This window comes from Megascapheus bottae, chromosome 11 (assembly GCF_031878675.1).
Source record: "Megascapheus bottae isolate mThoBot1 chromosome 11, mThoBot2.hap1, whole genome shotgun sequence".
Lineage (NCBI taxonomy): Eukaryota > Metazoa > Chordata > Mammalia > Rodentia > Geomyidae > Megascapheus > Megascapheus bottae.
Window position 1 is genome coordinate 27783923 of NC_143519.1, and position 13948 is coordinate 27797870.

General features: G+C 36.4%; 1 protein-coding gene across 1 annotated transcript in view; it reads left to right on the plus strand.

Annotated features, from left to right (window-relative positions):
• The first annotated feature begins 2319 nt into the window (after positions 1–2319).
• Positions 2320–13948, plus strand: part of Klhl1 (kelch like family member 1) — a 243075-nt gene continuing 231446 nt past the window's right edge. The window contains exon 1 of the mRNA XM_090341711.1: positions 2320–2834. Coding sequence (XP_090197837.1) covers positions 2320–2834 — 515 coding nt within the window. The remainder of the gene's footprint in view (positions 2835–13948) is intronic.

Below are 13948 nucleotides of genomic sequence, written 5' to 3' on the forward strand. Positions count from 1 at the left end.
GATTTCAGTTCAGCTGTTGTGGCATAAATCAATACTTTAAATACATAACAAAGAGTTTTCTTCCTTTGAAAGTAAGCTTTGTGTGCTTAATGTCTTATTTTATTAAAATGTCCAACTTTGTCTCAGAAGGCCTTCGCATTAACTTGGGTTCCTACTGAAGTTTGCCATTCAATTATGGAGTAATAGAACAACAATACAACTGCACTTACATGTTGATTCCTACAGATATTTGCACTGTTGCTGAGCCTTTTAAATTGAAGGAATGGAAAATATACCATATTAGTGGATACACTAACTAAGTATTGTTTCTAGGCTCTCTACTCTTCAGGAAATGAAAATTAAGGACAAAAATTCAAAAAAATTCATCTGCAAAGAATCTGTGTAAGTATATAAGTAAATACCTTGAGTGATATTCAAGTATGCATAGATGAGTGAATTGGAATACAGTAGATTAAGGGGAAAACTCAAGCAGTAATTCCTTAGGATGCTAAAACTCATGATTTAACAGAATAAACACCAGGGAAGAGGTACTTGAAAAAGGTGAGGTGGCAGATGGGAAGGGAAGGGATGTAGGCCAGTGAAGAGAAGGAGCCAGGCAGATGCAAATATTCAATATATATATATATATATATATATATATATATATATATATATCCTACACATTGAGGGAAGATGTAGCTTGGGAAATTGGGTGAGAGTGCTGAAAGTGGTCGTCCGGATCAAGATGTCTTGTATTCATAAACTGCTTTGTTGAATAGCAATTCCTTTGTGCAACTACTTAATGATAATACGATATTTTTTTAATAAAAAGAAAGCAAGCACATCTTCTCTAAACAGCCATCGGTAGGAAGGTAACGTTTAATTTAACTCATTGCTTCCATAAGCTCTTCCATGAATTTCTACGCTATACTTTTATGCACCTGAAGGTTATGCCATCACGATTTCTTTTCAGGCTTTATTCCATTCCCGGCGTGTACTGACCACAGCTCTCAACTCTAAAATTCCTGACGGAATATGTCGATGAGGCCGAGTTCCTGTCCTGTAATTCAACCCATCTTCAAAGATCTCCCCTGTATCTCTGGCCTCTAGGGATGAGGCATTGCCTGGGTGTGTGGATTCCCCAATCACCACGTGTCAGGCAGGTGGCCAGGTATCCCTGCATCCCTGCACCCTCCCTGTCTGGCTACAGATAAACTAAGGCTAAAGGTTAAAGAATGCGGTTTATTCAATCATTCCAGCTATTAACCTGGAACCTGCGAACCCATGGCATCCTATTAAGTTTACAGGGCCGTGATTCATGGTTGCTGTTTACTGACAATAACGCAAATGCCTATTTGCTTTACTTTTATGGCTCCACGGTAATTCCAGGTGGAAGGAGGGAGAGAAAAAGGCGACTGGACCCACGCAAGGAGAGGGACAATAAGAGCAGCAGACTCACTTGCGTGGAGAAGCCTGAAGCCCTCCCTCCTCCCCTCCCTACCTCCCTCCTTCTCTCGGTATAGGCCCCAGGGCACCTCTGCGTCACTCACTCACGGAGGAGGAGGCGCCAAGGCAGAGAGAAAATTGGACTGTGACGGACCTTGACAGCTTCCAGGGCGGGCTTTTCTCCCTTTGCCTCTTATCTTTTCCGAAAGATTGCTTGATTCTTTTCGCCTTTGCACACAGATGAGATAAACCACCCCTTTCTCGCCTTGCAGGAAGCATCGGACTTTTGTCAGGGCATTTTCCATAGAGGAGCTCAGGGGCGCCTGGCAGGCTGGGGAGAGGGGATCTGGTTCTTCTTCTCGTTTCTTCTTCGCGACTTGGGGGCTCTTCTTCCCCCTCTTCTCTTTCTTTCTCTGCTCTTCCGGGCACCGCACTCTGTGCTGAGCTTGCAAGGACCAGGAGCCTCCAGCACGGTCCTGACCCGGGCTCTGTCCGCACAGTGCCCAGGGACGTGTCCCCAGCGGCGGTCGCCTGCCCGGCTTCCCTGTGAGCCTCGGGGGCTCTCTCCTGGCTAAAACGTGGATTTCTGAGGACTCGCAGCCCCCCACCTACCCTCCCACCCCGGTGTCCCACGTCTGCCTCAGCCCCGGACGTGGGGACCGCGCACGCCCCCCGGTCCAAGGGACGTGATCGCGGCTGAGCCGCGCGCCTCTGCCCTCCGCGCTGGGCGCGGGTGTGTGGGCCGGGCAGGGCGCGCGAAGCCCGCCAGCCTCCGCTGGCCTCCAGGGGTGCGCAGAGCTCATCCGGTTTCCTCCGCATCCGCCTAGGACCTCCCGCCAGCCAGCTACTCTCCGGTGAGCTGCACTCGCTTTCTGCTTTCCTCCTCCCTCAAACATGTCAGGATCCGGGAGAAAAGACTTTGACGTGAAGCACATCCTGCGACTCCGCTGGAAACTCTTCAGCCATCCCTCGCCATCCCAGGGCAGCCCGGCGGGGGGCGGCTGCCTGCCACAGGATGGAAGCGGTGGTGGCTTTGAGCACTGGGGACCTAGCCAGAGTCGTCTGCTCAAAAGCCAAGAAAGGGGCGGTGTGAGCGCTTTTTGGAAGAAATCTTCTTCTTCTCCCTCATCGTCTTCCTCCTCCTCCTCTTCCTCCTCCTCTTCCTCCTCCTCTTCCTTCAATCCACTGAATGGCACCCTGTTACCGGTGGCCACGCGGCTACAGCCAGGGACTCTTGGGCAGGGCACCCAGCAGCCAGCCCGGACCCTCTTCTATGTAGAGTCCCTAGAGGAGGAGGTGGTGCCAGGCATGGACTTTCCTGGACCCCACGAGAAAGGGCTCGTCCTGCAGGAGCTCAAAGTGGAGCCTGTCAACTCCAGCCAGGCAACAGGTGAAGGATGTGGACACAGGTACAGTACAGTCCCTGTGGGGTGGGGCACCCACGCGTCTCCCAGTCCCCACTCCTTTCTCCAGTGCCTTTGTGGTGAACGACGTCTAGCCCATTTCCAGGTGGAAAGGTTGAGTTCGATGCCAGCCCGATTTTCCTTGTCCAAGTTGTGATCTCATGAAAACTTTGCTCATGAATTTCTGTTGGTTTCTTAGGCATTGCCTTTGGTTTGATAAAGTCTTCCGTGGGATTCTGAACGCATAGGTTGTTTTGGTAAATTTTTAAGGGAGGTCTGTGCTTACAAAGTTCTTTCATCTCTAACTTGGATCCGTTACTTCATGTGGAGCTGATGTGGAGTAAAACTGGCTTTCAACAAAATCAAGAAAGCATTTCTTATGCTGCACTTGAAAATAGCATAGCCTGATTATCTAGGGTCCTTGGGGCTTTGGTTTTTGTGCTCCAGGAATAATGAGGTGAACAAAATGAGGCTAAAGGACACTATTATCATCTGTGGGTCTCTCCCCAGGCAGGGTTACTATTTTCAATACCAGATTCCCTTTAAATGCTTTCACTTCCTGCTCATTTTTGCCTTCTTCAAAGTAAGTCCTAGAATCAAACTGTTGCTGGTCACATTAACATGCAGCTCTTGTGATCTTTTGAGCTCACTCCTGGAAGACGTTTCTCTTAAGCAGATAATACCTTTTTTAGTTTATTTCCAGTTTGACATGGTTCTGCTAATTTGAACCACAGAAAAATCCTTGGAATCCATAAAATTAACTCCCGCGAAGTGTTAACATTTTTAGAAAACTGAGTCATTATTATGCTTCATTCCATCATTGCTAGTTTGGACATAAAATAAGGATTTGAAGGATTTGCATTTAGATTCAAATGATATCAGAATATATTACTGAAAAAGAATTAGGGGAGAAATGCAGTAGAATAATCATGGATATGCTAATTTATTTTAATTACTTCTCAGGAACATATTATATACAGACACAACTTTTAAGCTTTTACTTAGATCAATGATTATCTTATAAAATTGATTCAATTCCAGGTAGAATATAAAAAAACAAAATAATATATATGTGCTCATAACAATAGCACTATAATGATGGAGAAATAAAAAATTACCAAAATCTAAACTACATGAATTCTACTGATATGACTTTAAATTTTAAGAGTAATGAATATATTCTAATAGTATGTGGGCATTTGATAGAGTTATTATATTAATGTGGAAGATACTTAAATTTGAGGTTTTTAGAAATGTTAAAAGTGAGACCTAACAATATTTATTTATTAGATACCCAATTAAACAACATTATCAAAATGGCCGTAGCAATGCCATATATATAATGATGTTTCAAAACATCCATTCAGTGAACATTTGATTTTAAAAGAAAAGAAAACTTGAGCTTTTTGTCCATTGTCCTTGAGTAAACATAAATCCTGGATTGGAAGTGTAATAATGTCTCCTGTCTACTTAAAGATAAATAAAATATTAATTGTCACTTTATTAAAACTGGTATATTAGTAAGTCATAGAGCTCAAATATATATATTCATTTGTATTATATGTATGTATTGAAAATATGTGTCCTTCTTTAAGTATTAATGGTTCTGACCATTAAGAAGCAATTTGATATAAATAGTTTACCAAGAGGCATATTGGCTTTAGTGATTTATGAAGACGTCCATGAATCATGGAGATATACTAACTGGAAAACATGACCTATACATTTCAAAATCTGAAACTAAAAACTATAAGTCCAAATAAACCATCAGATTTCATTTATTTCTGATTACATTTCATTCTTTTAAACTCACAAAAACTTCTCAGGGGGAAAAAAAGTGCCAAAAAGCATCCAAGTGTCAGCAAAAATTCTCTTTAGCCGGGCCTGGTGGCTCATACCTGTAATCCTAGCTACTCAGGAGGCTGAGATCTGAGGATCAAGGTTCAAAGCCAGCACAAAAGGACCTAGGACTCATCTCCAGTTAAGCACCAGAAACTGGGAAATGGGGCTTGGCTCAAGGGTAGGGTGGTAACCTTCAGCTGAAGAGGACAGGACCAGCTCCCAGGCTGAGTTTGAGCCCCCCCCCCCATTTTTTTTTTTTTAGTGTTGGGATGGTGGTTCATATGCTAATTTGTGTGTATAAACGATGGAAATTGCTCATTTAAATCTTACTACTTTCCCTGCTGGTAGTTCAGGGAATTGAACTCAGGAAGAGGTATGGTTACTTTATGACAGTACTCTACAGCACACTATGTCTGCAGCCAATTACAAATATTAATGATAAGTAGTTGGTTCAGGTAAATGTGAATATCCTATTAGACATATTTAAGAATACTATTGCTTGGTCTTCCTAATGTTCCACGAAACACTGGTTTTATATTCATGGCAAGTAAATTAGCAATTAATCCTTAGAAACACATAGTATTTTAATATACTGTAAAATGAGGGTTCATTCTTCAAGAGATGGAGCACTTTCAAAACAAGCTACTCATTGGATGTTTGGCAACATTTCCGAAGTTGGTGGAAAATAATCAATATTAAGAATCTAAGTCTTTCTCTAAGACTTCATACTGTACAAGAAAACAAGATAGTACAGCAACTGAATAAGCCCCCATAGAATAGTTTGTTAATTTAGCTCATTATAACACCAAAATGTGATGTCACATGTACGAAGCATTTTTTGTTATCAGTTCTTATTTTGATGCTCAATTCATATTTCAAATGTAAAACTAGTTCTGTGCCATTTTCCAGTGATTTCTTTACATGTCTTTAATCTTCTGTTTATGCATTTGAATTAATATAAGTTAGAAATATTGGTTCAGAAATGTATGTAAATCAGTTTACTAAACCTTATGTTAGAACAGTGCTGGAGGACATTCAGAGGCAAGTAGCTCATATCCCTAGAATTTTGGAAAGGTCAAATGCCATGGACTTGAAGCAGGTACATAGGAGGGATGTGGACACAAGTTCATTTAGTACCAAAATAAATAAATGTTGTCACATTATATTAAATTCAATTCTTAAATCATACATTACCACAACCAAATCTCAGCATCCCTTAAGTTAGCATCAAGAATACTTTTGAATAGTAGGTTGCTATTAATGATTAAAATGTAACCCCTACAGACTTTCATTTATTTTATTTCAATATGAGAAAAGAAAGATGTTATGTCTGAACTATTTGCTATACTACATCCTAAATTCTTAGAAAAACAGATATCTCACTGATGGTCAAATTACCATTGATAAACTGTTGGTAAATTTTCATCTGTAAATTTAAACCTGCCCCTATTCTCTTGTCTTATCCCTTGACTTTTAAAATTTACATTTTTCTTGCTCAGTTTTCTTTTTCATCTCAGAGAATAGCTGTACATGGATTATGCTGTGATATTGAGAAATCTAATATTTATCAACTTTTGCCATTATATTAAACATATCCAAAACCTACCTTCCTGTTTCCCCAATATTTGTCCTATTCTCTTGTCTCCATTACCTATGTTTAACCTAAGTTACTTGCTTCTTTCCTTTGAACTGTCTTTTCATCACTTCTTATCTATTGTTTTCTTGTAATTTATTTCCTATGTGAAGTCAATGAAAATGATAAAATGTAAAGTACAACTAAAGACATTTTGGAAGAACAGAATTAATATGATTATGGATTCCACAAGTCTTAGCCTAACTTTAAATTGCTTTGGGGCTAGACTAAACTCTCCTAATATTGTAAGATGAACTTTTGACTTAATGCCTGATATCTAATTGAAAAAAAAACTTTTCTTCTAGTTTCCAAGGTAGAATTTCAATGATATTTTTATTTATGTGGTAGGATAGATCTAGAGTAATTCCAAATATTTTTGAACTTTTGAGTACTTCCATCATCATGTTTCAAAGAAAATTTCATGTGATAGTTTCAAGCCACTATAATTAGGAAATGGGCAGCAGCTTGTATTTAATAAGAAAAACCTTTGATGTTTAAGTCAGTTTTATACAATATGCATTGCAGCAAGAATATATTGGAAAGCAAAACTCAGAAGAAGAAAATATAAAAGTAGAAGAGAGTAATTTGTTTCACACACTATAAAGTTTGACATCACAATTAATGTATGTTTAATTATAAACTTCCAACTTCTAAAGAAGAGTAATAAGGTGTTTATTAAATTAACTTCTTTCCAGGAATCTTGTGCTATATTTTGTTTTACCTACCAGTTCCTGATCAGAAATAGACAATCTCAGTGTCAGCCATAGACATCTTGGGCATGTTTTACTGCATCTGCCCACTCAGTCTTGCTTACCAACCTTCCTACTAACCTGGCCTTCCTGATTCAGCATCTTTCTCCATAATCACTCAGTGCCTTTGGGCTTCAAAGTCAATCTTCACCCAACAGTTTCCTACTTATTGAGATATTTTGAATAAAATCTCTATGTCTCCCTCAGTATTTGATCCTCTGATAAATTCATATATCCTGATTTATTTTCTTAGAGTAACATGTCCTTCAAACTTTACTGAAATTTGCAATCACATAGTCACATCTGTGTTTATAGAGTTTGGGCTAAGTGAAAATTTCATATGTCTTATTCAACACTTTACCTTTCTGGAATAGCATAACAAGTATCATCAACTATGTAAATGTCTATTATAATCATGTTAACTGCCATTAGAAACCTTTGTTTCCAGACAGAATACTGAAAATTATAGTGTATAAAATAGAATTGTAACACCCTAGGATACTGGTACATTTCTTTATGTACTGCTTTCATTGTTAGGATTAATGAAATTAAGAGTGCCCATGGATCTTATTTGTAATCCCAATTACTCAAGGAAGGAGACTTGAGGTGTGAATTTAAAAGTCAGCCTGGACATAAAAGTCCAAAAGACTCTTCAACTCTTCAGCAAAATGCTACAGGGTACTTGGCTTAAATGGTAGAACAGTAGCCTTAAATGAATCAAAGTGCAAACCCTAAATTCAATCCTGCTACTGTATATGTTGGGGTGTGTGTGTGTGTGTGTGTGTGTGTGTGTGTGTGTGTGTGTGTGTGTTGGAGAAGTGGGGAGTCATGTAAAGAAAACAACTTCCTAGAATCATAGGTTTATTGATAGCTGAGCTAAATTTTCAATCTCTGTTTCTTCTTTTTATATCTGGTTCTATGCTCATATTTCAATTCAGTTTTGCCTTCCCTTCTTTGTTTTATTTTTTTTCAGTTTTTTTCCTTGCAATTAAACAAGCAATAAAGAACAGAAGCTCCATCTAAAGTTACTAGTTTTCTAGTTCCCCTGCTAGAAATTATGCTTAAATTAACTTCAGAAAATCACGATTACACAAAGATTTCTTGAATAACTTTAGCCAACCAGGACTTTTTTTGTAAGTTAGAAAATACCAAATCATTTAAATTTGGTTTGTTAAATGTATTTTATATTGTAATTATTGAAAATTTCATAGCTTACAAATAAAAATGAGAGGAAAAATAAAATTTGTGATAGGAACTCCTTATTACATTCAGAACTTCTAAGTGTTATCTAAAGTGATTACACTAGACCCGAGTGTGTTAGCTCTTTTAGGCCCATTCTCAGAAACAAAACAAAACCCAACACAGTGTCTAAAGCATGCTACAGCTAGTAGAGAATGTGTTTAGTGAGTGAGGCCCTGGGTCAAATTCCATGTTATAAAGAAAAATAAATAAAAAGGCAAAAGTGAAGGTATTATTAGCTAGCAATCCCACTGCCAAATTATGGAAAGAATTGAGATATCCCTTAATGGGTGACAGGATAAAGAAAACATTGTATATAAGTAATATATGTACACACATATATATATAATATGTGTATATACACACACAGACACAGACACACACACCATGATCACTGCTATTTCCCCTTAAAAACAAAATTGTGTCATCTGACAACGTGGGAAAATTTAAATATCATCATAATAAATATAATAACTCTAAATATAAGTATAAATAGCTCAGAATCAACTTACAGATAGCAACTATAAAACTTGAACTCACTGTACTCTAAGTCATGATAATTTCAAAACATTTAGCTTGAGAATATTGGGTTGGTCCAATTGTATAATATTCCAAAGACCTCTTGTGCAGAAAGGTTGACTCATTATGTTATGTACTTAAAATTATTGATAAAGCCAATTGAGAGGCAGAAATAATAAGTGTGAGGCTCTGAGTTCAAATCCAAGTTCTGCTGATACATACATACATACATACATACATACATACATACATACAGATAGACAGACTGACAAACAGATATGCAGTCATGCATAAATATAATATGAAAAGTGTGTCATGCGTGTGATATTTAAAACAAAAATTTTCTATCAATATTTCTTCCATAATATTGCCAATGAGGTTTTGTTAATATTTATGACCTGAAAGTTAATATAATTAACTTTGTTAATATAATTTAAAAATCACAGGCCTAAGAAAAAGTTAAAAATGTTAATTTACTGATTTTATTTGTATTTTTTTGTATTTTAATGTCAGGATAATGTATAAAGTGGTTACAGTTACATTCATTAGGTAACCAGTACTTTACTTCTCAAACATTTATACCTCTTCTCATGATTTTGTCCCCTTTTACCTGTCCCCTACACCCTCCCAAACATCTTGTTTTTCCACTTCTCTTAACTATTTCAAATAAATGAATAAATGCATATACAATACACCAGATAACAAAGTCAGATACAGTAACTACATGAGATTAATCATAAATGGAAAAAAGAGGCAAGGAATAACTTCATATAGTACATTAATAGCAGCTATCACGGACAGACCTCCAGTTTCCATATCCTAGAGTTCATTTCCTTTAGTTTGATTTTTAACTTTATATTTGGTGCACATTATCATTTCAAAATACGTAAAGATTTATAGATGTTTCAAGGAGAGTAATATTGCTCTCTAGTGGTGATGTATTCACATTAAATTTATGGGTCTTTAAGAAGACAGGAGATGTTTAAGTAGTTAAAGTTATAATATAAAATAGTTTATAAATAAGATGATTTATTTTAAGAAGAAAACCTTTTGAAAACTTCATCACAATTTTAAAAATAAACGTTCATGTTGATGAAAATTACTTAAAATAGAAAATATTGAATTATTATTTTTAATGGCATGGCTATATTATGCATATTACTGTTTGAATGTATAACTAAAATAAATAAAATCAAGTTGATTTGAACAATGACTAAGACAATGACTCAGTCTTTGGTCTAGTCATTAGCTTTTTATCACTCCTTAACTGCACAAGTTCACAATGTCAGTGATGTTGCCACAGCAGGTGACAAGAGTGTTATCCAGGTCTATACAGATGGGAGTCTATTTGTAGCAGTCATGGGTCCATAAAGATGTACTATGCATAACAAATAAACATAGATAGAGCTGCAAGTATATGAAAATGCATTAGCTTAAGTGTGGTATTTGGACAGAAGAATTGAAACATTGTAATTCCTTAATCAAAAAGAAGTCACAGTACAAAGAAATTAATACCCAGGGAACTGTTTTTTTTTTCCATTTCTTCAGAGGAAGGTTTGAAATCAGTTTTTGTTTTTGTTTTTTTAAATTTTTTATTGTAATTAATAAAAGGGTTACATGATATTTGCCAGATAGAAGGTGCATTAATTCACATACATTGATACCCTTTCACATGTCTTGGTACCCATTACCCTCCCCCCCACACCCCCCCCACCCATCTTGGTTTTCCCCCCTTCCCTATCAAATTTCAAATAACCAAATACAAATAAATTCAATATATCAGATAACAAAGTGAGATACTGTAACTATGAGATACTTGAAGCACTATTCACCATAGCAAAGATATGGAACCAACCTCAGTTGATGAGTGGATCAACAAGTTGTGGTATTTGTACACAATGGAATTCTATGCTACTGTCAGAAAGAATGACATCGCCCCATTTAATAGGAAATGGAAAGACTTAGAAAAAATCATATTAAGTGAAGTAAGCCAGACTCAAAGGAACTTAGGATCAATGGTTTCCCTCATTCATCATAATCAGTAGAAACCTTGGGCTCTAGTAGCAGAGATCTACAATAGAGCAAAATCTTGATACATAAGGCCATATAGTATGAAGCTAATTGAAAGGACCTCCAGGATATTGAAACAAAAGCCATATAACGAATGATTGTTTTCCTTAATGTACTATGTTGTCTCTCATCTCCTTTGCTGTCCCTTGGGTATCTCATATTGTTACAGGGAACTGGTTTTTGAAAGTTGTGAGGAAAGGCCCAGGAAGAGGGGATAGATGAATGAGGAGAGAGATGGAGAGGATGCAGTCATAATAACCAAAGCATACAGGAAAGAGATCCATTGTTTCATAAGCTGAGATCTTGAATAGTAACTCCTTTGTACGACTACTTATAGATCATTTAAAATAGAATTAAAAAAAAAAAAAGAAAAGCAAAAACAAGACTTATTCACCTGAATACTTTCCTGCTTTGCTTGAAGCTAATTCCCTTGAGTAGGATTTTTGTGATAGTTTTAAACAATAGGAGTTAATTTGAAAAGAAAGAAGAAAAGGATTTCAAGAGGTAGTAACATAACTGCCTGTGACAATTTTCTGAAGAAGTAATGAGGAGAATGCCCCAAGCTCCTTTAACCAACCAAGAAAGCCATATTCAAAGAAGCATGCAAAAATCTCAGTTCTGTGTTCCTCACCAGCACCTCCACTTTAAATCAGATTACATTCAATAGGAATCAGATGTTTTCTCTTGATTTAGATGGATGTATTTACTCTTGTGTCCAATAGCTTAATTCTCCATCCTTCAGTCTACCCAAGAGTCTACACAAAATCTAACTTGAAAAGAAAATTATTTTTTAAATCAGTTTACATGGGTCAACATCATTTTATAAGTTAAACCTTTGTCCTTTTCCCAAGAAACTTAATTTTCTCAAATTCACTGTAGCCTCCAATGAATGAATGAATATATCCTTTTATTAATAAGTTAAATGATTACTGCATGACTTCCAGATAAATTTTTGGATCCTCTCATATTGTGCTCATATTAGCACAATATCTTGTTTACAAATATATTTTCTCACATTAAAAAGTATTGGTGGTTTTAAGCATGAGTATTTACTCATAATTGACAAAATCTAAAACAGCCTTTAACTGTTTAATAAATTATAAAATTCCATAATCAACATCAATATTATCCTCAAATAGTATCACTGGAGAAATTCTGCTCAGTTCTTCAAACAAATAATGCACTTTACATGTATATAATCTTCATAATCCAAAGCAGTTCACAGAATAAATTACAGTGATAATCACAGTATGGTTCTTACAGTTTCATTCACTAATATTTTACCCTCCAAAGATAATCTATTGATTTGTGCTACAATACTTTTATCCAATATGGTTGGTTCAAAATATCATGAAAAACAGTCATAAAATAGCTTGCCAAACGAGAATGTCAAACACAATCTTAAGTTTGGAAACAGAAAAAAATATAATTTGCCACATTGAGTTACACTTCTCCACATGAGCACACATTTGCTATTCAGCATAAATTACATTTTAAAATACATTTGCTTCACAATAGGCAGATATGCCAAGAAATGGAGAGAAGGAGATTCATAATATATTTCTGTTTCTTTCGTTTACTTTCTGTTGTAATATGGTTGTAATACATTGGGAGTAGATTAGGGAATTTTTTTCTACACTTCCTATTCCATGGAAGGCAGGAGTCTTTGTTAACCCAAATTATTTGAGGCCTCAGAATTTACCATTCTGATTTGACATCAAGGTTGATATTTGGCAGAGGAGGTATAAATCCTAATGAGAGAGATCTGTGAAAGTGGGAATCCCCTTGACCATGGGATCTCCAGGGATCTTTCCTTCACCTTGTTCTGCTTCCCTCTCTATGCCCCTGTCTCTGTCTCTCTCATTGTATTTCTCTAGCTACCTATTTTTATTCCTCTCTCTATGCCCCACAAGTATCTTTATTTCACCTCAGCTAAACTATTTAATTCTAAGTAGAAAACAACTGAAAAAATTAGCACAGAATCCATTTTCATCTTATAAGGAGAAGTATTTGTAAATGATGTCATAAAACAGGTACTTCTCATAAGCAATAATACTGAAAAATGAATTTAATTGTTTCAAATTATTCATAAATTTTTGGATACATGTATGAACTCTACAAAATAGAATAACCTAGAATGGTCTGTAGTTTTGGAATTGTTCTCTGGCTGTGGTGGCTAATGTTACATAGATTAGCCATGTTTTTGCTTCCAATGGTTGGATGCTGGTTGAAGGAGAAACTAGAATTTTACATTTTTGTTTATTCAACATATAAATGTATATAATTACATGTCAATGGTTTCTACCTCATTTTACAAGTCCAAAGTTAGACAAAAATAGTTTTCTGTAATTTGCCTGCTATAACATCATCATGAAATTAAGAATACATTTAGCTCATAAACATGACTTAATTTAGCTCAGACATATGAGTATTTAGAGTTAAATTAGAAGAGGATAATGCCCACTTGCACCTTGATTTCATTCTGTGAAATCTGAGACAATGAGTGAACTATCAGGCTTTATCTACCACAAAAATATATTTAAACTTGATCATCAGAACATATTAGAGTTGTAGTTGTGAGTCACTCTGTTCTTAACGTATTTTTAGTACATATGTATTAAAAGTGAGTAGTTTGCAGTTCTGATCACAGTATGGCTCTTATAGCTTAGTACAAGTGAATAGGTCAGAGGCCTAAGGAAAGTAGCACAGGTCCTTCTGCCACTGAAGAAATCAAATCCTGCTGTTGATTAGAACTAAAGTCAAAGGATTGGTGGAAAAACAACACCTTCAGTTACAACATGGGTGATTGATGGAAGTCCTGAACTGGAGTGGCAGCTTTTTTAGTTTGAGAAAATCAATGTAGTTATTGGGAAAGTATAGTGAACTGAGGCATTGACCACCATTCTAGTGAGAAGCATCCAGAGAAACAGGTATGACAACTGGCTATGAAACATCTTAGCCAGAGATAAGAAAGCTAGGGTTCAAAGAAAATAGGAATAGGTGATACTAACTAGGGCATTATATCACTTAAGATCTCATAAGAGTATAAAGATGTTTTTTTTATCAAG